Genomic DNA, 24,599 nt, shown 5'->3' with positions numbered 1-24,599 from the left:
TCAGAAGCTGCTGAGAGCAGTGGTACGGAGCCTCACTGGGTGGGCAGGCAGGCTTTGGGGATGGCAAATCTCCATGTGTTCTTAGAGGGATGTGGCTACCACTTGGTTTTCTGGGGTTTTGTTTGTGTGAAAACTCAAAAATGAGACTGCCCCTTTCTCTCTTTGCCCCTTTTCAGAAAGGCCTAAAGAATGTATTTGACGAAGCGATATTGGCTGCCCTGGAGCCTCCGGAGCCGAAGAAGACTCGCAGGTGTGTGCTGCTATGAACGTCCCTCCACAGCCCCTTCTGCAAAGCTGGTGTTTGATGTAATACTAAAAGCAATGTTAAAATCAAACTAAAGATAGAAATTTTAAAATTTGTTTTTGCAATAATGACAAATGCCCTGCACTCCCATCTCCCCCACACGATCCCTGTGTGAGATGAGAATGTTAGTGTTTATTCCCCAGTGCCCCCTCAATTCACTTAAACTAGTTCATTTTGAGTAATTATGTATTATCAGAAGACACTGATCATTACTAGTTTTTTTTTTAATTTTGTTTTTTGTTCCTAATTTTTTTGTTTAACATCAAGGCATGCTCAATGATTTTTTCTGTAACAGACTAATTTTAGGCTGTTTAATTGAAGTCTTGCCCCTTACGCTGGTGTGGTAAGACTTGGTTCTTGTTTTTAGACCTTGTAAGGTTGTTCTGCAGCCAGCCAGTAGTCTGGGTATGAGCAGACTTTAGTCAGGAAAGCAAAATGTCCCAACCTAGTGCTCCTCTAAGAAGGATTGTAGAAAATACACCTTCTCTGAAGTTGCCTTGTATTTTTTTCCCCTGGCTTTTTAACTGTGCAGGTAATAAATTTATACCCCATCCTCTAAGTCACAAAGCCTTAGGAACAGGAGAATGATTTCTCTGGATGCACCATCAGACTTGAGACTAACTTGCCGGTCTCTTCCTTAATCTTTGCCATCATAATCTTTTGGCTCATGCTGAAGAAATAACCACGCCTTTGGAAACACGCCTAGCTGGGTCAGTTGGCTTTTAATGAATCTATCTTCTGCCAATCCTTAATTATTAGAGAAATGCTTACAATGACCAGCACATACAATGCTGCTTGGACACCCTGAAGGGACCTGGGATATGCTACAATGGGTTTGGGAGCTGGCTCTGATGGTGCATCTCTTGCTGGATGGCTTGGCATCCTTTGGGGAGAGGTGGAAAGATAGACCTGTGTCAGTTGAAAAGAAGTGTAGGGAGGGGCTTCTGGTATTTGGTGTGACACCATATTGGGACCAGTTGAAGGAACCCCTTTTTCTGCATTATACTTATGAGTAACCTTGAACCCATAAGACTGGCTCCACCCCTGAGGATCATGTGCAGCATCTCTACACAGACCATCTGCAGTATCATAAGGATTTTACCAAAAATGTATTTTGGTTTGCAAATTCAAAAAAATTTAGGATTTAGGGAATCTTCTCCATCTTCCACAATTTCAATTTCTTGTAGACTCATTAGTGTTGAACCAATGCTTTTTCATGTCTAAGTTCTTTGTATATGCATTCTTTTCAGATGTATTAAAGTATCTTCACAAGCCTGTCTGAGGGTAGTTATTTCCTGTGCTTTTCTCCTGAGTGTGAAGGACTTGTAAATATGGCTTTTATCCCTTGTGAGACCCTTCCTTCTCTTCCTTGTAAGCTAACTCGAATCTTTCCTTAATGTTTAATCCTTGTCAGTTGGCTTCTGGCCTCAGTCCTGTCAAAATCACTCTAGTCTTTGATGCAGCATCTTTGCTGTCAGACCCCTATGAAGAAGAGGGTTTGGTAGTTCTTAAAGAAATATTCAGTGTACTCCCAACTAGTAAAAGCTGGCTTTTGGGGCTTATTGGGTTCCTGAACCTCTTCTGTCAAGAAATTTCCTGTTGTTCCGTGCTCATGGGCAGATGGCAGAAAGCCATCATACCTATCCCAAAACTGCACACACTGCATCACACCTTTTTGCTCATGCTCAAGAAGAATAGTGAAGTCTTACACTGTTGATAATAACTTGTATTTATTATTAAAACACATTAGAAATAACCTCACTTTTCTTTTAAGAAGCTGATTTTAATCCCAAATCTTATGTAAAATGTGTGTTTTTTTCACTTTTCATAGTGATTAGTGCTGCTGTTCAACTTTGCAATTCAGTTTTAATTGCTGCCTTCTATGGGGAGGTTTGGCTGGAACTCTGGGCTTCTTGGAGAAGGTTATGCTGGTATGTAGTGGTGGCTGTTCTTACAGCTTCTTCACCTTGTAACAGCTAATCCTAATTCCTATGTCTAAAGCCAGCAAGACCAAGGGATTGCCTGCAGGAAACTGCCTTTGGAGTGGAGGGAGAAGCCCTATGATTTCTTCTGGGTTACCCTGTCCAGCCTTTTCTGTCTTGGATATGTCCTTAAGTGGTCCCTCTGCATATGTCTTCATGGCAATGATCTATGGCCATGGCAATGATCCTTTTGGCCAAGCAATAAAGTCTGTTCTGTCAAATCAAGGCCACAAGGTTAAACTTGGCTCTGGAGGGAATCCAGGAGATGCTAGATGATGGAAATCATACTTTTCAAGGAGTGGTGCTGTTTCCTTCTTCCTAGTGTTGCATTAGCTTTGCAGAAGTCTGATAGCTCCCTGCATCTGCTAGGATATAGCTGTCCCAGGCTTGTGACTGGTTAGACAAGCTCAAACAGCTCTCATGATGTTTCACACTATGCCTGTTTTTTTCTGGAGTGTGGTGGAGAGGTTTGTCTGAGGCTAGGTGTGTGAGATGTGCTCTCTCTTGCCAGGTTCTCAAATGAGCTCTGTGGTGACTGCTTTCCTGTATGAAAGCATGAAAAACTGTCAAAAGCAGGCAAATCCACCACTTGCTTCCCCTTCTGGAGCTGCCACTTTCAGCTAGTGGGTTTGAGAGCACAGGGCTTGGAGGCAGATAGGAATATGTGGCACTTTTTTCATTCTAGTATGGCAAACCAGTCTGTAGTGTGAGCTGGGATTTCCTCATGTTACTGACAGAGCATTTGCTTCTGCAGATGTACTTGTGGCTAATGGCTGTTGTCCTCTCACCTGTGAGGGCTACTGAGGTACCTGCAGCAGCTCATGCATACAAATAGGACATGAGGTTTGGACTGGCTGCTTAACCAGCTGCTACATAAAATCCCAGAATCCCAGACTGGTTTGGGATGGAAGGGACCTAAAGCCCATCTCATTCCACCTCTGCCGTGGGCAGGTACACTTTCCACTAGACTTGGTAGCTCCAAGCCCTGTACAGCTTGGCCTTACATGTGCTAATGCGGTCCTGTGTAAAGGGCCAAACATCTCTGGAGGGAAGATGCCTGAGAATTTTATCAAGCTTGGGCTGAGGGCTGCATGGAGGCTGAAGAGCAGCTTTGTGTTTTATTAGCTGGGACACTGCAATTACTTATTAAATTTTTTGGGTTATTCATGTAAGTCTTTTACTAAACAACCACTTCTTCCTGCACAAGGATTAAGTTTGTGATTTGAGGGTTTTGGTTGGCTCTTATTGTGAACCACTAGTTCCTAATATTAATCAGCTTCTTCCTTCTGTTGTCCACTCAAAGCAAGTGGCACTTGATCAGCTGGTTGTTGTCTCTCAAGCAGGAATCATCTCTTTTCCCTGTCTGGGCTGTATGTTCTCACACATCTTTCCATCAGTTCCATCAGCTCCTGTACAGGGAGACAGTTACATTCACTGCATGGAAATGTGACATCCTGCACAATATTTTCCTGATGAACTAGTGGACCCTGTTTTTCAGGGACAAGTTGATACTGAAAAGAGTGCAAGGTAGGAGAGTAAATCTGTTGTAGAGGGTTAGGGAGTAGGTGGGAGCATGCCCGCAGTGTGACCACTACAGCTGTGTCAGGTAAACTCCTGTGTGCTGTGGTGACAAACAGCATGAATCCGTTTGTTTTCCCACTGTGCTGTTGTCAATGGAGTTGATATAAGGAAATCGAGCACTAAATACGGAAGTAGTTAATGTGGAGAAAAACCTTGCCTCTTGTAGGGGACATACTTGTACCTGAAATCCAAACCAAGACACTGGACTCCAAGGTTGATTACTGGTGGGAAGAGTGCTCCAGGGCAGCACTTGCTTTCCTGAGCAGAAGATAATTTTAAGTATACCCTAAGCTTAGTCCCTCCCTTGCAGATTTAGATGGTATGTGGAAATTTTCCACTGTATAGAAGATGATTCAGCTAATCCTGCTGTTTCTGTGCTTTCTGGTGCAGACATAGACTCTGCATGACTGCTATAATGCTGACTGGTGCTGAGATTGTATTAAACTGGTGGCTGTTTTTTCTCTCCAAGCTTTCCTGTGCTCTACTGTCATATTGGATTCTTGCTCTCCCTTGCTTGTTTCCCTGTGGGACAATGGGAAACTGTTACGCCATGGAATAAATGGCACTGTTGAACATCAGATGCAGTGAGGGTCATCTTTACTGAAGTGTTTGGGAGATCAATGAGGCAGGCTGAGCTCTGCAACTTTCCCAGAAGGCAGCTTCTTTGGTCAGCTGTGTTCTTCACTCATCTCCTCTCTCTCCTTCCCAGTAATCTGCTGGGCATTATACACAGTGTGGGGATTAAGTATGGGGAAAGTATCAAGTAAAGAGAGATGGGCACATTCGATAGGACCTCTGAGAGAAGAACTTTCAGGAGCAATGACATCTTCCCTAACACAGCTGAGTCACCCAGGCTTCTGAGCAGTTGGTCTCATGGCATTACACAGACCTGTCATACACCCCCAGTTAGCTGTTGCCTGTGGCCTTGAAGGGCTTTCTGAGGATTGTGTTAGTTCCTCTGACCTAAGATGATTCCCGTTGTGTTTCACTGTCACTGCTTTGATTATGTGTGTCTGCCCTTCCTGTCCCAAGGGGTTCTCAAAGAGGAGATATGACAGAATGCAGCTATGGAGCTGCTTTAGTGTTACATTGGATTGATATACAAATCTCCTGAGTTTTCTGTCCTTTATGTGCTCTATTTCATATCCTAGAGTGGGTTTGGAGTGTTCTAGTGAGATTTGCACTAGGTGAAATGTAAGCGGATATTTCCCTTTAGTAGAGAATGGAATTCGGGTCATCAGGGAGGGAGTTTGAATGGCTCCCAAAATCTCTGTGTTGCTGTTGGGTTGGTTTTGCTTGGTGGATCTGCTCCTGCTGCCTCTGCTGCTTGCTGCTGCACACAGCTAAAAACAGACCAATGATTTTGTCATGTTCCCAAGAGATAGCAGTGTCCTCTGGTACTTGGCCACCTGTCATGGTTTGACACGGGAAGAGAATTTTTTTTGGAAGGAAGAGGTCCATCCAGTCAGGGGTCAGGTTTGGATACTGATACTTGGGGTGACCAATTGAAGGTGGACACGCCTCTGAGAACACAGAGGGGTTAAAAGCGGAATTCCCAGGAGGACTCACTCTTCTTTGGTTCCGGTCATCGCAAGGTACGGACCTCTCCCCCCAGCCCGGGCTGGGTGGGGGAGGGGAGCTATGAGGCCTGTGGAGGTAGGCCAGGAGGTGAAGGATCGGAACCGAGCTGGGCCAGCTCCTGCGGATAGAAGGGTGGAGAACATCTGGGATGTCTTTGTTCCCCTCCCTAAGCCAGAGGGAAAAGAGATAGAGAGCCAGCAGACACCCGGGAGTTTGCCAGCAGAGGAGAAGGAGAAGTGGGGGGAAGATGCCCAGCGTGGAAGACTGGAGACGAGTCCTGGGCTGAGATTTCAGCTGTCCGGGGAGTCCGGGACTTTTAACCCTTTCCTGGGAAATGAAGGCTTTATGAAATATTACTCCTCCTGAATTTGAAGGAAAGAGAGACAGCCTGGGACCTCAGATGTTCAGAGAAGAAGGTTGGGGGGAGATGATGGAGTGGCTTTTGGCTGGACTCTGCTTGTTCACCATAGACTGAACCACTCCTTCTTTCAAGAGGGACTGCATTTTAGGGGGATGCAATGGTGAGCCAAGAGACCTTCTTCAGCAACTACCAGTTCAGGAATGGACAGAGAGAGAGCTGAGGAGGGTGTGAGGATGCCCTCCGTCTTCAGAGAAGAAGAGAAGGCGATCTCTGTCCTTGGACCCTCGGCCCCAGGGGAAAATGGGGGGGACTCTAGTCCCGAAATGTGACACTGGACTGTTGTTCCTGGTGGTCCTTGGCAGAGCATCCTTAAAGGGGCCCTATAAGCAGTCTCTGTCCATGCACAGTGGTGAGAGCACTGTGACATGGAGAGGAGAGTGTCACACTGGCCGGTATGTCTGGGCAGTGCCATGTGTGACATGGAAACACAAGAGGCGGCAGCTGTGTTTCCTGGGGGTCTGTGGTGCAAGGGGGACTCCTCTCTCCCCTGATGGAGATTAGGTGGAAGGGTGAAGACTTGATTAAGGGTCCAAATGTGTCTCGCTGTGGTTTGTTGGAGTTGGGTGGTGGGAGGAGGAATGTTTTGGAAGGTTTTAATTTTGAAGTTTGTGTGGTTTTTTTCTTTTTCTTCCCCTTTATATTATTATTAGTAGTGTAATAAAGTCTTTCCTTTGTTATTAAGTTTGGCCTGCTTTGCTCTGTTCTCGATCGCATTTCACAGCATTTGATTGGTAGGTTGCATTTTCATGGGGCGCTGGCATTGTGCCAGCGTCAAACCATGACATCACCATCTAGGTCTTGATTTGTAGATGGCAGAAACTGCCTCCTTTTAAAACCAGACTCTGTGTGGTACTTGCAAGAGCATTGTCAGCACTGACCTGACCTAGCCTTCCTGCTGCCTTATCTTGTGTTAACCAGCCTCTTCTCTCTCTCCCTGTCCGACTCTTTTCCATGGGGTGCTTCTGGGGTGCTGTGCTTGGAAGGTGTCTTACTTTGCTTCCCCTGGCTGCCCACACTCTGCATCCTCTGAAGTACATTCATCAGTATTGTTGCTCTTTAAAAAGATTGAGCATGACAGAGGAAATTACTGCTTCAAAAATTGCAAAAAATAATCCTGAACTGAATAAACTATAAATAAACAAGTTCTGGCTACTGGAATGCACTCATGGATTTCTACTAGTTTTGTTACCTTGGTCCCATTGGTGATCTGTCTCTTTCATGGGCTGAATCAATTCCTGAAATCGAGCCTGGGAAAAAAGCAGCTATGATCTGGGAATTGGCTGGAGCTCTCTGTGAACTTCTGCCCTAAATGACTTATCCAGGATTGCACAAGAACCTGGCAGCATTGGTGCAGGCTGGAGCTCAACAACAAGGTTATCATAGCTAGAGATCCTGCTGTTCTGCCACAAATACACCGGCAAGTCCAGGGCTCCTCCCTCTTGTTCCTCTGGAAGCTGATGCTGATTGACCAATTCCTCACTACAGTGAGGTGAGATGAAAATACAGCTTATCATGGGCTTAGGAAAAAAGCCTGAATGCAACATAAATTGACTGTAGAAGAGGTGGAGGAGCTTGGATGAGGGACAGGGGAAATCCTGATCTGCATCTAGATTTCTGTCTGTATTTTTTTAGACCCATCCTGATGCTGCTACCCTCTGCCTACTGCTCAGCTTTGGAAGAGGGTCAGAGTAAGCAAGGGGGTATATTTATTTGATCACTCTCTAATGCAGTGGTCCCTGGAAGTTAGTAAATTTACTAACTTATGCCATGGAGGTTTTGGCTTGAATTGTCAGTGTGAGCCATGTGAGTTAAGGACCAGCTGAACATGGACCCAAGTTAGACACAGGCCTTGTGTTCTGTCAGGTCCCTGGCACTTGGCAGAGGGCTTCCCTGAGGCATGGGTGAGGGGGCAGCTCCTGGCCCCTGGAGGGTAGTGTGTGTGCTGGGCTCTTTTCAGTTCCTGTGGTGCAGTAGCTGGGCCAGGGGAACACTCAGCAGTGGAACATTTCACCTTGTGTGCCTGTGGTGCGTTTCCAGTTGCCCTCTGGTGGTTTGCGACAGAAGGGCTGATACTGGAATTTGGACCACGTTCCTGATGTCACATGCTCATGAGAGCCTCCGCAGCCAACGGGACCTTCCGGAGCTGAATGATCTTTGGAGCAGAGCCCGCAGGGTGGACTCAAGCAGCCCTTTGGGCCTCCTGGGACCTGCAGTGATGCTAATAAAGCCTGATGAGGTGCTAAACCAATCGACTGTAAGGATCATACAGGTTGGTTCCTGCATGGGAGTTGGCCTCATGTTTCAAGGTGAGGGTTCTGAAGCAGGAAAATAAAGACTTAAGTCTCTATGGGAGCCATCTTCATGGACTCTGGTGAGAAATGGGCTTGAGCTCTGAAGCACAGATTTGCCATCACCTTTAATCTCTTGCCTTCAGTAGTAGTGCTGGAATAAACTACATAAAATTTAAATAGATATATACTGAGTTCCTGACCTTTAGTCTTCATGTATATGTGAAAATACTTCTGTTGGTTTTGAATTTCCAGCTCTTCCTTGGTTTTGAAGAAATCAGGACCCTGCTGAGGGTTGTGTAGTGCAGCCTGGGGTGACTGCCTGCACACATGGGAAGTGTATGTGCACCTGCTCACCCCCCTGTGCCTCTTTGTGCTGCAACTCTCAGCCTGAAGTGGTTGTGTAGATGGTATTTTCAGTGTGTGAGGGAGAAGCTTAAAACCCATAGTACAAGTGATGTACTGGTTCTGTCTGTACAGTCCCTGGAAATCTTATCCAGAGTTGGACATATACGGTATAGGGCTAATGTCACTTATTTTGAGGTGATGGTGCTCGCCAAAGTCTAGCTGTAATTGCATGGGGAGGAGAGAGGATTTCTTTCCACAGAGTGGAAAGGTTGGTTACTTAATCCAACACCTAGCTCTGGAAGGATGGGGGTGTCAGAAGCAGTGCTGCATACATCTTCCTTAGTATAGGACCTAGGTCTAGGCTGCTGTCCCATGCGTAGCTGTGACAACCTCCCTTTGCTCCCAACTACATAGTTAGAGCTGGAGGGAGCTTACCCCAGGAGAAACACACCTCTTGGCCCTTCTGAGTGTTTTGGGAGGATCAGATTGGAGCAGAGGTTCTCTTGCTAGATGCTGTAGCAGTAGTGAAGCCCATGGGTTTCTTGCCCCCTCCTTCATAGTTCTCTGCTGGTTTGGTGGTATTCTTCTTCCATCAGATGGAAACCTTCAAAAAGCCCTGTGCTCCTGATCTATAGCTAGTCCTGGCTGGGATCATGTGCTTCTCAAATCTCTTCCCTCCTACCTTTCACTGTTGGCTATCCAAGGGGAACTGGAGATGCCAGCACAATGCTGTAACACTTCCCAGAGCTTGTAGCGATGTGGGCTTGAAACCTTGATGGTTTCCGAGTTGTTGGCTGTCTGTCACCTGCCTGTGCCATTCTGGGCTGTGGACCTTCCTTATATCCCAGGGTCAGCATAGGTGAGAAGCAATTTCCTTTAAATGCAGCTGAGGCTAGTGGGGCCAAAACTCAAATGACTGGAAGCTTGCAAGAGTTGAGACCTGATGTCTTCCAGGCAAGGTAAGTGACTGCTTTGGACCTCAAGGAATGTTCCAGCCCCCTCGGCCATGGCCTGGCAATGCAACCAACTCCTTCCTTCCAGTCCGTCATGCTGTGGAGGTGCAGGACTGTGCTGAGTCCACGGAAGATGCTTGGATAGATGTGGGAACTTGCAGCATGAAAAAGGCTTGTCCTGGAAACCTGCTCTAGCTTCTTCTCTTGTGGAGAGTCTGAACTGGGCATAACTTTCAGAAACTGCTGAGGCATCATTCTGGCAGCCAAGAGGCTTGGTTCCTGTGAGCCCGGTGAGCTCTGAGATCTGGCCATGTCTGAGCGGTTCTGCTGCAGAGGAGAAGCCACTGTTTTCTGGAAAGCAGAGCAGACAGAGGCAGGAGAACAGAGTGACAGGCTGGGGTGGCTGTGATGGGGCTGTGTGGTTGTTCTCTGCTTTTATCCAACATGTGGCTTAAAGAGATGTTGACAGCCCACTCTGGAGTACAGTATCTCTGGCTTCATTCCTAGTGTTGACAGTGCTGGGATATGTAGGTGGCTGGTGAAGTCACTGTTCATGGCAGGGGATACTCAGGAACTGAGGGGGTTGTTATGGCAGATCATAGAATCCTAAAATTGAGTTTGAAGAAACCTTAAAGATAATTTAGTTCCAGTCCTCTGCCGTAGACAAGAATACCTTCCACTAGACCAGGTTTCTCTTGTCCAACCTGGCCTTGAACAATTCCAGGAATGGGGCAGCCTGTCCAGATCCATGGAGGCATTTAGCCCTTTCTTCAGAGCTGGAGCCTCTTGAGCCAGCAAAGGGTGTGGTAATGAATGTTGATTCAGCCATGACTGACTGGGGTTGGATCCTGGTGGAAGATAAGGTCTGCTCAGTTTTCCAGTATTGCTGTGTGACAGGAACTGGAGCTCATCGGCTTCTGTAGAGCGAACCAGAGATTTGTGAGCACAACTGGTGTGACATGGGACCCTTTACTCACTGTTGGGGTTTACTGTGTGTGGGACAGTCTTATCCTATGCTGCCTCCGTTCAGCTCAGCTCACAGAAGTGTGCACCAGTAACTTGCAGCTTTCCAGGGATCTGCCTCTGAAGCACAAGGAAAAAGCCTTTTCCATGAAGCTGCATTTCCCAGCTCATCTTCCGCACCAGGAGCAGAGCTGCAGCAGTAAACCAGGTAGGTAGTGGTAGGTAGGTAGTGCATGGTATTTGCAGGGCTGGGGTTTTTTTTGGATTTTAGGACAAAGAAATGAGCCCACCAAGCCCTAGTGAGGCTGGCTGGCTGTATGTTTTACCTCGGGCAGATAAATCTGGGCTTCTGCACAGATTCTGGTGGTGGTACCCAAGTTCTAGGGATGCTGTGAGGTACAGACCTTTTTTTACTTCTTTTGAAATAATGAAAAGAAAAAGGGAAAACTGAAGAAACACAAGTCTCCTATGGCAAACGAGGGCAAACAAAAAGGTGCTAGCTGATAGCTAAAGCCTGTTTAAAATAAACCTGAAAATGTTCTGCACAGCATTTTCTTCTTTCCTTGTTTGATTTACTGATCACTGATTTGGGATGTGTTGGGATAACATGAGAATTTGTCACTTGTGCAGTGGGCGAACAGGTGGAGATGGAGTTGGCTGCAGGAAATAATCTGGAATTTCTCACTGCTGCTTGGCATGTGCGTTGCTGGGGCCTGTGCAGACAACCTCATCATGGGTCCCCTCCTCTGTTCATGGGGCTTTACCTGTGATCAAATCCAGCATTTGGGTTGTAGTTTTCCATTTTCCTGTCATGTGCCACCCCTGAGCTTCTTTCCTCCAGGCTGAGGCCCTCCAGCTCCCTCAGCTGCTACTGGTGTCCCACACCCTTTCCCAGCTCCATTCCCTTCTCTGGACATGCTCCAGCCTCTCAATGTCTTTCCTATCATGAGGAGCCCAGACTGACTCCAGGATTTGAGGCAGGCTCTCACCAGCACAGAGGAACAATCACTACCCTGGTCCTGCTTTGCCACTGACCTCTTGCCCACCTGAGCACACACTGGCTCATGTTTGGCACCCCCAGGTCCTTTTCTGCCCAGCAGGTTTCCAGACTTTTCCGCAAGCTTGGAGCACTGCCTGGGTTTGGTGTGATCTGAGTTCAGGACCTGGCACTTGGCCTTGTGCTGTTGACCTCGGCCCATCAATCCAGCCTGTCCTGATACCTTTGCAGAGCCTTCCTGCCCTTCAGCAGATCCACACTCCCACTCCGCTTGTGGTGTTGGCTGTGACAGCATCACCCTGGCTGCCTGTGGTGGATTTTTGGACTCTGACCACATAAGCACAGCCACCTTGCCCTGATGGGTGCTGTCCCCAGCCATGTTCTCCCAGAGCTGGGCTTTCATTGGCAGGATGCTGGTCCACCGCACTGTTTTGTCTGCACCACAGAGCATCAGGGGGTTGAACAGGGACACCGCCATGTCCCAGGCAGAGGTGAGTTCTGGCTGTCTCAGGACAGCCCACGTCAGGTTGTTCCCAGCCCACTAGATGGCAAACATGTAAAGGCTTTGCTCGTTCGTGGCCAGCCCGGTCCTTGGCTCCAGTGCCAAGAGGAGGAGTTGGATTTCTTTTCGCTGGTGCAGTCTGCACCAGCAGCCACCGGCTGTGAGTCCAGTGCAATCATTTACAATTGCAGCTCCTTTGTGTAACGTCAATACTGGAGTGCGCACTAACTGCTGAGCTGTTTACAGCTGTGCTGGAGCTGCAGCATTGGCCGAGCAAGCCACATCCAGCCATACTCCCATTGCTGCTGGTGTTGGTTTTGGCTTCCTCTGGATGAACCCAGCCCTGGTTAACAGAGGACCAGGAGGAAGAGGACAGAGGCTTGGGGGTTTAGTGAGATAGTTTGTTCCACTGACTATACTGAGCAGTTTAGGTTTCCCTGAATCTCCCTGGCTGCTAAGCAAGCATATCCTCAGTGACTGCCCTGACACTGTGTCCCCTTTGAGTGCTTATGGGCACAGTCCCCCTTGGGTACCCCAGTCGAAGACCTTTTTGCAGTCCACAGCTTCCTCACAAGGGGCAGTGGAGGAGCATTTCTGCTCTCTGGTGACCAGTAGTGAGTCCTGAAGGAATGGCATGAAGCTTTGTCAAGGGAGGTTAAGGCTGGATGTTAGGAAAAGATTCTTCCCCCAGAGGGTGGTGGGGCACTGAAGAGGCTTGCCAGGGAATGGTCATGGCCCCAAGGCCGCCAGAGCTCCAGGAGTGTTTGAACAATGCTTTCAGGCACAGGATGGGATTGTTGGAGATGTCCTGTGCAGACCCAGGGGCTGAACCTTGCGGATGCCTTCCTGCTTAGGGTGTTCCATGGTCCAGGGTGCGTAGAATACTTCCCAGACACCCTGCCTATCTCTGTAGATATCTCTTCAGTGCTATCTCTATATTCAGTCTGACCCCTGTTGTCTTTAGCCCTGGTGAACCTGGGGTGGTTTGGCCTCTTTGGTCAAAGAAAGTGCTGTAAGTTGAATGGGACAACCTGTCTGAGGGAGTACACTGCCAGCAGACCAGTTCGTCTCTCCAGCTTTGGCTCCTGGGCCTTTTGCCTTTCTTGTGTGAACAGAAGGTGCCACTTGAGCTTCCAGGCTGGGACTTTTCCTTTGTTATTCAGCAAAAGAATGGGAGCATCTTCTGTTTGCTGAGAGTGATGAAGCTGGAGTCTGCCAAGGTTTTAAGGGACATGTAAGAGCTGCTACCAGTTACAGATACTGGCCAGGGAATGTGGGGACATGGCTGTTGCTGCAGCAGAGCAGGAGGCTTTTGAGATGCCTTAATAATTCAGGAACTTGATGGATGCATGTACTAAGGTGCCTCTGAAAATCTCTCCAGACTTTAATCTGTATGATGAGGAACTGAAATACCTTTGAAAACCTGGCTGTGGTATCTGGCTGGATCTCAGCTACCATGATTAGAGAGCAGTTTTACTTTGAAGATGAGATTAGGTTGCTTGATGGGCCTTTAGAAGTATGAGCTTTGACCTCATGCTGTGATCAAGCCTTTCCTGTCCCTCAGCCCTGTATAGAGATAGACTAGGGCATGGTTTGCCTGGCCGACCCGGTCTGACTGAGGTGTATGTTCAGATATGTTATGGGCATCTACTTTTTCACAGTAATCCAGACTAATTTGGACTGGAAGGGGCCTTAAAGCTCATCTTGTTCCATTCCCCTGCCATGGGCAGGGACACCTTCCACTAGGCCAGGTTGCTCCAATCCCTGTCCAGCCCAGCCTTGAGCATTTCCAGGGATGGGACCAGCCACAGCTTCTCTGGGCAGCCTGTGCCAGGGCCTCACCACCCTCATGGGGAAGAATTTCTTGCTAATGCCTTACTTAAACCTACTGTCTTTCTGTTTAAAGCCATTTTGCCCTGGTCCTTCCTGGGGTTCCTGCCCACTGCATGGTGCAGGCTCTGCCTCTGCAGTTTGATTCCTGGCTCAACCTCCCCTCATTCAACTGTCTTCCCCTTACTCTGCTCTCCTCTAGTTTCATCCTGCCTTGACTTCAGCCTAGCTCAAACATGGGTTAATCTGTCAAACTGTTTCTAACAAACCCACCCAGACAATGGATAATCATGGATCTCTGCCTTCTCTTCCCTCCTGTGACCTACAGCAGTTTAGGTTAGAAAACAATAATCCTGGTCTAACAGACCCGATCTCATTCTCAGGAAGATTGCAGCTTTGGTTGTAAAGATAACCAAGTTTGCACAGGGGGCTCCAGATCTGCAAAAGGTACAATTTACTGTTGTGATATTTAAAACTTCTCACAACACACTGTCAGCCTGCTGCTCCTGTCCTGTGGGGGGCCAACATGATGAAGAGAGCAGGAAATGGCAGACACCCCTGCTGTGTTACTGAGGGTTAGCAGAGGCTGTGGCCTCCCTTCCCAAAGCACAGAGACTCAGAACACTGCCTCTAAGGCAGAGTTTTAGGGTCAGAAGGGGATGGAGCACTGACCATCTCTGTTGATGGAAATTCCAGGGTGATGGCTGCTGCTGAAAACATTTTGAGCCAACTACAATGCCATTACAGCCAAGGATGATGTCCAGTGCCCTTTCCCATCTTTAAATCTGTGGAAGTACTTGTTCGTGTACTTAGAGGTTCATTGCTAATGCAGTAATGCCAAGGTGGTGGTTGTGTTGGAGGTGGAGATAAGTCTGGCTCCTACCTTTGCCTTGACTGGCAGAATCACATCCCTGGTTTTATTCCAGTGTGCTCTCCATAGGTGTTATGAGTGAAGCCAGATTTCCATTCTATTTCTTGCCTGTCCCCTGCTTTGAGGAGGGACATCCATTTGCGTACTGATAATGGAGCCTCTGAGCTACAGCCATGTCATTCCTTGTCTTTGTGTCCTGATTTTGGCTGGGATGGAGTTAACTCTCCTCGTAGCAGCTGTTGTGGGGCTGTGTTTTGAATTTGTGCTGAACACAGGGTTGATAATATAGAGGTGTTTTTGTTATTACACAGGGGCTTACACAGGGCCAGAGCCTGTTCTGTTTTTCTTAAGGCCATGCTGGGGAAGAAGTTGGGGGTGCATGGGAGGCTGGGAGGAGGCACAGCCAGGACAGGTGACCCAAACTGACCAAAGGGATATTCCAGACCACATGACATCATGTTCAGTATATAAAGCTGGAGGGAAGAAGGAGGAAGGGGGGAGGAGGGGGGAATATTTGGAGTTATGGCACTTGTCTCCCCAAACTGCTGTTCCATGGAATGGGGCCCTGCTCTCCTGAGAGTGTTGAATACCTGCCTGCTCATGGGAAGCAGGGAATTAATTCTGTTTTTCTTTGCTTGTGTGTGTAACTTTCAATTTCCCTGTTGAACTGTCTTTATCTCAACCCATGAGCTCTCCAGCTTTTACCCTTCAAATTCTCTCCCCGATACCACTGGTGGGGGAGTGAGCGAGTGGCTGCGAGGGGTTTGGCTGCTGGCTGGGGTTAAACTGGGACAATGTGCCAGATGCCTTTTATTACTGTCTTGGGTGGAGTTAGGAACTGCTGGAAAAGCAATCTAGGAAGTGCTGGAAAGCATGGTGCACCCTGCAGGTCTTGCCACAGCTGGAGCTGTAGGGGAAACTCCATGTGCTGTATGTTCATTGCAGGACCCCCTTGTGTCTCAGCACCCAAGGCACACCAAGAAAGCTGGGGGGACCCTAGGCTCCCTTGTGGGAACCTGGATACATGCATCACTGATGCAAAGCTGCAGGATTGGTCAAAGACCAATCCTGGAGTCTTGGAAAATGAGGATGAATAAGGGGGGAACACAAAAGCAAGTGACACTGGAGGAGCTACTGCTGACTCCAGTGACCCATAGGCATGTCTTGGGACCAGGGTGCTGATTTGGGAAAGTCTGTGTTGTATTTCCATTCCTGGGAACAGCTCAGGGAAACAGAGCTCCGGTATACAGCTGGGTCTGTCAGTCTTTTGACACTGTCCCATCCGAAAAGCCCCTGAACCTGCTTGCTGAGCTTGCCAGCTCTGGCTACTTGTGTACTGACCTCCTGAGGACTGGTTGGAAGGCATGGGTATGGGCAGAAGGAACCTGTCCTGATGTCACTGCAGTGACAACAAGAATAATTTTGGTCATTGGAGGGGCTGTCAAAGTTTGAAGGACTAGACACTCCCAACGCAGCCAACACCAGAGGTTGACACCCAGCTGGCTGGTTGGCTGCATATTGGCATCTCTGGCTGGGAGGTTCTCCTCTATTTTGGGGAGGAGCTGGCAGCTGGGGAACCTAGACAAAATGGAAACATTGTTTTTTCTAAGCTTTCACGAGCCCTAGCAGCAGCAGGGCCCTAATTCCAAGGGAATCATTCTGTGTGCAAACTGTGGCAATGCTGGGTTAGTTTGCTCTGTGGCACCACTACTGCCATGGTGTGCTGGGTCAGTCCCAGTTGGCCTGGAGTTTGGGGCAGATTCTGTTGGAGATTTATTCCTCTGCGTCCCTGGGTTTTTCTTTGTCTTTGGAGACCTTGCATGGGAAGGGTGGGAATCTGAAGGGTAGATGTCCTAGGAGTTCAGCTGCCTGCACAACATTCCCAAAAGAAGCTGCCACTGCTGTGGCATTTGTATAGACAATCTCCAGCCATGTTTTGTACTTATGGCTTCTTCATTCTCCTGTTCACCCTGCTGAGAATAAGACCCTGGGGATATGGCAGCAGCCATTGGGCACACTGGAATACACTGAAAAGACACTGAACCACAGAATCACAGAATCAGTTAGAAAGACCTCCGAGATCATTGAGTCCAGCCTATGAACACCATCATGTCAACTGGACCACGGCACTGAGTGCCTTAAACACCTCCAGGGACAGTGACTCCACCACCTCCCTGGGCTGGTTGCTGGGAGCAAAGCCTGACCCTCCATCTGGCTACACCTTCCTGTCAGGGAGTTGTAGAGAGCAAGAAGAGCCTCTCTGAGCCTCCTTTTCTCCAGGTCGAGCCCTGCCAGATCCCTCAGCTGCTCCTCACAGGACATGTACTCTAGACCCTTCACCATCTTTGCTACTCTTCTGTGGACCTGCTCCAGCACCTCAATGTCCTTTCTGAATTGAGGTACCCAGAACCAGACACAGCACTTGAGGTTTGGCTTCCCAGTGCCCAGTACAGGGGGGGAATCACTTCCCTGGTCCTCCTGGCCACACTATTCCTGATATAGGCCAGGATGTCATTGGCTTTCTTGGCCACCTTGGCCTTCTTGGGCACATGCTGGCTCACATTCAGCTACTGTTGACCAGCAACTTCATGTCCTATTCCACTTGGCCACTTTCCAGCCACTCTGCATGCTGCATGTGGTTATTGTGGCCAAGGTGCAGGACCCAGCACTTGGCCTCATGCCAGTGATCTCAGCCCATTTATCCAGCATGTCCAGGTCCCTCCGCAGGGCCTTCCTACCCTCCAGTAGATAAACACTCTGACCCAACTTGATGTTGCCTATGGGTTTACTGAGGGTACACTTGATCACCTCATCCAGATCATCAGTAAATATATTAAACAGGGCTGGGCCCAGCACTGATTCCTGGGGGACACCATTAGTGACTGGCCACCAACTGGATGCAGCACCATTCACCACCACTCTCTGAGCCTGGCTGTCAGCCAATTCACCTTCCCCCAGTGAAGATGTACCTGTCCAAGCTGTGGACTGCCAGGTTTTCCAGGAGCATGCCATTGGAGACCATGTGAAAGGCTTTGCTGAAGTCCAGATAGACATCTAGAGCATTCCCCTCATTCCCTAGGTGGGTCACCTGGTCATAAAAGGAAAAAAGGTTGGTTAAGCAGGACCTCCCTTTCCTAAACCTCTGCTGGCATGGTCGATTCCTTGGTTGTCCTGTATGTGCTGTGTGATAGTACCCAAGATGATTTGCTCCATGGTCAGACTGGCAGGCCTGTCATTTTCCAGATCCTCTTTCTGGCTCTTCTTCCCAGACCAGCTGCCTGGGGTAAGTGCTCAGGAAGAGCTCGGTCCTGCCACGTGTAGTGGTCTGGCTCTCCCGCTGTCAAACCTCCAACCCCTGATCCATCTGCCAGCTTATGCCCTGGTTGCCTCACATTTTCCTCTTCTGTGTCTTTGCAGATGCATTATGGGGCTGGAAGCTTCTGGGTACCCACAGGTACCATAGGAGGGAGCCCAAGGGCTAGGCAGGAATGGTAAAGGGGCTGCTTTGTGCCTGCTGGCAGCCTTTGGGCCCTCCTGGTGCTAGAAGCCCCCAGTCCTTGGGATGCTTGCACTAAGGCACAGTTTGCTGAATGCCACCAGATGCTCTAGCATGAGGATTTCTTGCCTGGATGACAGGACAGCTTAAGACTACACACAGACAGGAACTTAACAGCTTGAGTATGGGACCTCTCCAGTACCTCCTTGGGGCAGCAGCTGTGATTTTACAGTGTGGGTGGAAATGTCTCCTGAGTAAGGCTGGACACTAGAGTGAATTCCTGGCCGTGTGCTGCAACAGGGGCTGGACAGGCCCCTGTGCATGGCAGGGAACCGAGTGTCTGTGGGCCAAGGGCTTGTGTGTGCACTGTGACCCTGAGACACAGCAGTAGATTGTCCAGATGGGCTGTCTGAATCCAGCTTTTCAGGGTGTCACGGTTACTCCATTGTTTAGTCATGGAGCTGGTTGGGAGTATGGGGAGGATGGGAAACAAACCCCTGCCTATCCAAGTGTACTTGAAGGGACCCCACATAAGGAGGGGTTGGTCCCTGGCTATACATCAGAAAAGTGAATTGGAGGACACTCCTTGATGACATAGCTCTCATCTGTCCTCCAGCAGATGACTGCAGCATGATCCCAGCCATGTCCTGGCATGGATGCTGGCTGGGCTAAGTACAGCTCCAATATAGTGAAAGGTGAGGAGGATGGCACACTGGGATCACAGCTTCTCTGATGCCATCTGGGATCCCCAGTACCTGCTGATCCCAGGCAAGACACAGTTCTCAGCATCACCATAAGCCCACCGACTTCTCTCCCACACTGCTCCCAGCACATCTCCTGGTGTGTCAGCTCTGGTGCTACTGTGAGGCTGTCTCAGCACACTTGATCAGACAGGCAGCTCTGACCTGCTGGGGATGCCTGAGTGGCATCTTGGCCTGGCAGCAGCTGCACAGTGCCTAGTGCCAAATGGCTCCAGGCAGAGCTGGCCTGATGCAGGCTGGCATGCCAAGGGGCAGGGTTTGCTGCCATTGTGCCTCCTGTCCTCAGCTGTCAGTCCCCTGGAGAGCAGCCTGGGTCTCTTCGTTGTCACATGATGTCCCTGGAGAGGAGGGGCCTGGTTTTAACCTGTTTCATCCAAAATCGTGATGTGCCTCAGAAAAGTCTGTCTGCCCTGCTTGCGCTGCTGCATTGAGTGATCCTAACATGAGCAGGAGGTCTTGGCTGAGTCCCAGAACCCTGTGAGGGACTGTCACCAAGCCCAGGAACATCCCTGGCTCCAGAGGGGATGGGTTGATCTTTGTGGTGACCCACTGGCCTGCATCCCAGCAGTGCCTAGCCAAGCAGGGCTGGGGCAAGGGGGCCCAGCAGTGTTTTGTCCCTTTCCCCAAGTTGTTATTTCAGCTGCTGGTGCCTTGGCAGAGCTGATAAACACCCTGCAGGTGCCATTTGCAAGTACCTTGTCCATGAAATTACCCCCGTGCCCTGGCTCGGGGTTCCCTCACTGCCTGCCCCCTGCCGTCATGCCTCTTCCCCAGACCCCTGGGAGAGGCAGTGCATACACAGACCCTTGTACTTGCCTCCCTCCTGACCCACTGGTCAGAGGCTGCTTTTCTGTGGGCATAGAAGCCGGCAGCAGAGTTCAGCTTCAGCCATCGTGCTCCAGTCCTCCAGGGCTGCTTCTTAACCTGGAGAAGCAGTGGGTTATTTGTGTTGCTCTTGGCAGGCACACCCAGGCCCTCAAAAATGCATGGAGGTGTGGGGCATGGGCCAGCCTGTGCTGTTTGTGTTGGACTCAGCATGCTAGGAATTAATTCAATTCAGCTGCTAATTGCCTCAGAAGTGTGGGGCTGTGTCAAACAGATGCATGGAAGGTACAGCAAGCATGGCTGGGGAGGAAGGCTGGCCCCATGCTGTTTTGCTCAGTGCTGTCAGACTTTGGTATCTCACGTCTCCTGGCTGCACCAGCCCCAGTCAATCTGCAGGGTGTGGAGGTGTTTTGGCTGTGACCCTCTTTCTCAGGAGCTTCACTATGGAGATGTGATGCTCAGTTTCTGGTGGAGAGAGAGCAACCCCCTTCCCTGCTGCACATCATCTCTTCTAGGATGGAGAGGAGAACTGGTGGGCAAGAGGCTTTCCCAGCCCCAAATCCTCATAAGCCCTGCTGGTTCTTCCTGCATTGGCTTACCCAGGTTTGCTCTTATGCTTGTAAGTTCCACAGTGCTCTCACTGGGGGGAATGGAAGATTTTGCCCCACAGAAGGGCTTCTCCCTTGCTCAAGCATGAGCTGACCCCCTCCATTCCTGTACCTGGTCCCTGACATAGTGCTGGGGTGGTGAGAGAGTTCACTCACCTTGATGTGAGCACAGCTGAGGGCAAGGAGGAGTGGAGAGGCCTTGAAAGCAAAACCCTGTGCATTGTACAATGCGTTTCTGGGACCTCCAGACATGCTAGCACCCAAATCCTGGATGCTGGTTGTGGGCTGCTGAGTGTTTACCATTGCAGGCTGGACACACCATCCTTCCCCTTTGAGGAGGTCCACTTCACCACTGTTTCCTGCAGCATTAGCTGTCCATCCAAGTGGGAGGGGATGTCCTTTCCCAGAGCTGGGTCGGATCTAGGGGAGGAGGAGGTGCTACCAGGTGCTATCCTGGCCTTGGGAAGAGGCCACTAACCCTACCACCATCTTTCATGCAGCCATGATCATGCTGCTGATCCAAGGCATGTTGACCCCAGGGCAGTGTGCAGGGAGAGGGCTCTGTGCCAGGTCAAGGACTGAAAACCCCTGGCAGACTCGGGTCTCTGGGGTGGACATGGTCCTTTGGTGCTCATGCCTCTGAGATTTAGCATTGACTGTTGCTTTTGAGCCTCTGTGGGCTAAACCAGGATGCCTGTTCTGTGGTTTCATCCCTCCTGGATGCTTAGCCCTGCCTGGCTTGCTTCCCTGCTGGCCTGCATCCTGTCATCCTGCCTGTGCCCTCTTCCACCCTTCTCTCCCTGCTCCTGCTTTCCTTCAGTAATTGTCCTTTAAAAGTTCAAACACCTATTATCCAAACGGGGATTAAGCACCATCTGTACAAACTTTGAGGCCATTTTCAGTGACTGGACGGAAACAGATGACTCAGATAGGCATTGTGGCACAGATCATCAGGGACCCTGGCTGTGCCAGAGGATCTGAGTGGAGCAGCCCTGTTAACCCAGGCACCTCCCAGCAGCCTTCTGAGGCTCATGACAAAGCAGCCAGCAGCAGTTTTCAGAGCAGTGGGATTCCCCCTGATTAATGAGCTGTTTCCAGACAGCCCTCCCTCATGGCACAGCTGTAGTCCATCTGGTCCTACTGTTAGACCCTGAGATCTGGTTTGGAGTGGTGCTGGTGAGAAGGCGATGCAGTGTGTAGGCTTCATGGCAGAGCACTCAGGCCAGGAAGTCCATGGTTAGTGTGGGACCTCCCAAGACCTTCATACTGTGGTCTTTTTCCTCAAAATGGTGACCAAAGATCAGTGAAGGTAGCCCTGGAAGAAGGTGACAGTGTCCACTGATAGATGTCAGGAGATGTCTTCTCATGGGAGCAGAAAAGTTGTGCTCAAGTGCCTTCTCTCCACATCACCTCACCTGCTTTGTACATGACATGTTTTTGTAGCCCCTTGGGACTGGGATGGCATCCAAACTGAGGACTTGGTAGTACTGCATGGGAGGCAGAGGACCAGGCTGCTGGCTGTGGTGGCCCAGCAGTGAGGAACATTTGGTCAAAGTAGGATATGCAGCAGGATGTTTTGCAGGCAACAGCAAAACCCTGCTTTAGCAAGGTCCAACAAAAACCCCCTTTGATCCTGTGTCCTGAAGGAAGTTAGGGGAAACAAAACAGATTAAGGTTGGGAAGACTGAGTGGATTAGCTGTTTTGAAGGATTTGAGATGATTTAGCTGATCCCCCGCTTACAGGAGGTGGATCTGGGTCCTGAGGAGTGTAGGCACAACTAAGCCCAAGGAACTGAACAGGGATCCCTGGGTGATGGATGTGAGGATGAGGAGTGAAGTACTCCTGTTTTTTGTTTGTAGAGGAACTGTAGCTTGCAACTTTTTCCCTTGCTGTGTTTGTTATTCTCCAGCTCCACCATGGCTTGTTTCTGACTTGCCCGAACTCTGCTGATTTGCACGATGTGATGCTAGAGCATCTTTGAGCTCAGATCCAACAGCAAGGGTGAGGCAGGTCTGGACTTTGGGTGATGGCAGTGGTGTGGGAAGAACATCAGGAAAATGCTCCTCTTTTGGGAGTGGTTTGCTCAGCTCCTGCTCATGGTGCTGTCCATGCTCACTTCATTGGGATGGGAAACTGGTGTGAGATATACTGGGGGTGTGCATGTATCTGAATCTCGTATCCTGTGCACAGCTCAGTGCCTTCACAACCTGAGAGGTGATGGCTGGGACAAGAAATAAGTAGGTCTCAGCAAGGAGCTGTGATTAAGACAGTTTTACTACCACAAGTGAGGCCTAGACAGATACAATAAGGTGAGAAGTTGGTAAACTTAGAGTTTAAGTAAAATGATTGGAAGACAGTGCTAAGGCAAGTAAGATTTTGCTTGGCTTAACACAGAAAACAGAGAAGAAAAGGAGAAGAAAGAATTTCCCCTGTGAAAGTCTCAGCTGGTTCAATTTCTAGTGACAGTCAAAGAGTTAAAGTGATACGTTGGGAGTTATGAATGTTTATCTAAAAGAAAAGTGGCAGGTGAAAGGGATAAAATAACACAGTTTGTAAAGCAATGCAATATGTTTGAATTATCCAAGGATCAGACTAGGAATTTGGAAGGTAATATTGGGTAGAAGGAAATGAGAGATGGAGACAGAAATAGGATGTGGCAAAACCAGTCTGAGGTGGCTTTCCCATTGGTTACTGCAAAGTACAAAAAAGGGGTTGGTATCATTAGGACCACTGTGAATTTGCCTGTTAGAGGGGCTTTTTATTATACTTTCAGAGTTAAGCTCAGGGCCTCTGCTGTATCAGGATGCAGAACAGACCCTCCTGAGCTGGGTTTGGCTGGAAAAATGTGCAGAGTCTGTTGCTGTGCTCAGAACGCCCCTGAACGGCCCTTGTGCTCAGATGACCTGTGGAACACCCAGTGCCATTTCTGACTGTGTGCTGCATCCTTTGCTTCCCCCTCAGTGTGCTGTGAGTGCTCAGCCCCATGGCAGAATTGCATTCCCCCCAAATCTCTTGTGGGCTCAGCACTTCCTTCAGCAGTGCTGAAACAACTGCTTTCTGTCTGCCCAACCAGGTGCTTCTGCTCTTGCCTCCATAGTACTAGGAGGTTTTCTTCATGGGGAAGCATGTGGGCGAAAGGGTGTTGGCACCACGGGAAGATGCATGGGATGCAGCTGGGAAACTGCTCTGCTGGGAGAGCTTGGGCACTTCCAAAGGGCTGCTCTTGAACTGTGGCAGAGCCATGCGGGAAGATTTAAAATAGATTATCCCACTGCCCTCACTCTTAATTGACTTATATAACTTGTCTTCACCTGCTCTCCAGGCACCATCCCCACTAGCCCAGAGATCAACTTTTCCTGGGCTGTTTACTTGGTTCTGGGACATTTCCAGCTCATGCTGGCTGAGAAACTCAGAGAGTACTTGGGGAAGTTGCAACACCTCCAACCATTGCCTCTGCCTGGAGCCTTCTGCCTGGACAGCTCTGAAATCTCTGTTTGCATCCTCAGCCACATCTTCATCATCACCTGTGCTCCCCTAAATTGTATATTGTTGCCTCCAGCACCTTAATCTGACAAAGCCCTTGGATGGCAGCTCATAGCTGTGATGTTGGAAGATGCTTTCCCCGTTCCATGAGTGCCTTTTCTTATCATGGTTTCTGTGCCTTTGGCACCCTCCAAGGAGACCAGGAATGTGTTCCAACCTTTGTGAGGTTTACAGGTACAATGACAGACACCAGCCTTCTCTAACCAAGAGAAGGTAAAGGAAAAAAATCTAAGGCCAATAAGTAATTGATGCCTTGACTTCCTGAACCTCCAGGCTCCCCAGAGGGAGGGGCTCCAAGATCACCATAACGCCAGTGACACTTCTTACCAGCCTGACATTTCCTAACTGTGTCACATGGAAAATTGAGATGATGAAGTGACTTTATTGAGAAAAAATATCACAAAGGACTGATTTAATTTGCATCTAACTCAGCTCTGAGGCCCTCCCAGATATGCTAGGTTTCTTGGTGGAAATTAAATGGTGGTATATTTTTCAGCTAGTCAGGTAGCTGAGTACTCACCCCAGGCCAGGTCTCAGATGAGCTATCTGCAGGGCTTCCACTACTGTTTCTTTACTTTGGTTGTTCTGCCTTTTCTCATGGTCATCTCAAAGTTTACTTTTCTTCACAGCATCCTGGAGATCTGGTCTGTCCCACTCTTCCCTTGTGGTCCCAGACCCTTTTAGAGTGTAACCATTCTGCAGTGGCTCTCCAGAGAAGCTGTGGCTGTCCCATCCCTGGAAATG

General features: G+C 49.2%; 1 protein-coding gene across 2 annotated transcripts in view; it reads left to right on the top strand.

Moving 5' to 3' along the window:
• The window catches only part of CDC42 (cell division cycle 42), a 29,862-nt gene extending 28,281 nt beyond the window's left edge, over window positions 1–1,581 (top strand). For both annotated transcript variants that reach the window (XM_002194333.7, XM_030289320.4), the window contains exon 6: window positions 177–1,581. In XM_002194333.7, the coding sequence (XP_002194369.1) occupies window positions 177–266 (90 nt within the window). In that variant the 3' untranslated portion in view covers window positions 267–1,581. The remainder of the gene's footprint in view (window positions 1–176) is intronic.
• Window positions 1,582–24,599: the final 23,018 nt, after the last annotated feature.

Source organism: Taeniopygia guttata, chromosome 21, assembly GCF_048771995.1.
Source record: "Taeniopygia guttata chromosome 21, bTaeGut7.mat, whole genome shotgun sequence".
Taxonomy (NCBI): domain Eukaryota; kingdom Metazoa; phylum Chordata; class Aves; order Passeriformes; family Estrildidae; genus Taeniopygia; species Taeniopygia guttata.
This window is presented reverse-complemented; position numbering and strand designations above follow the sequence as displayed.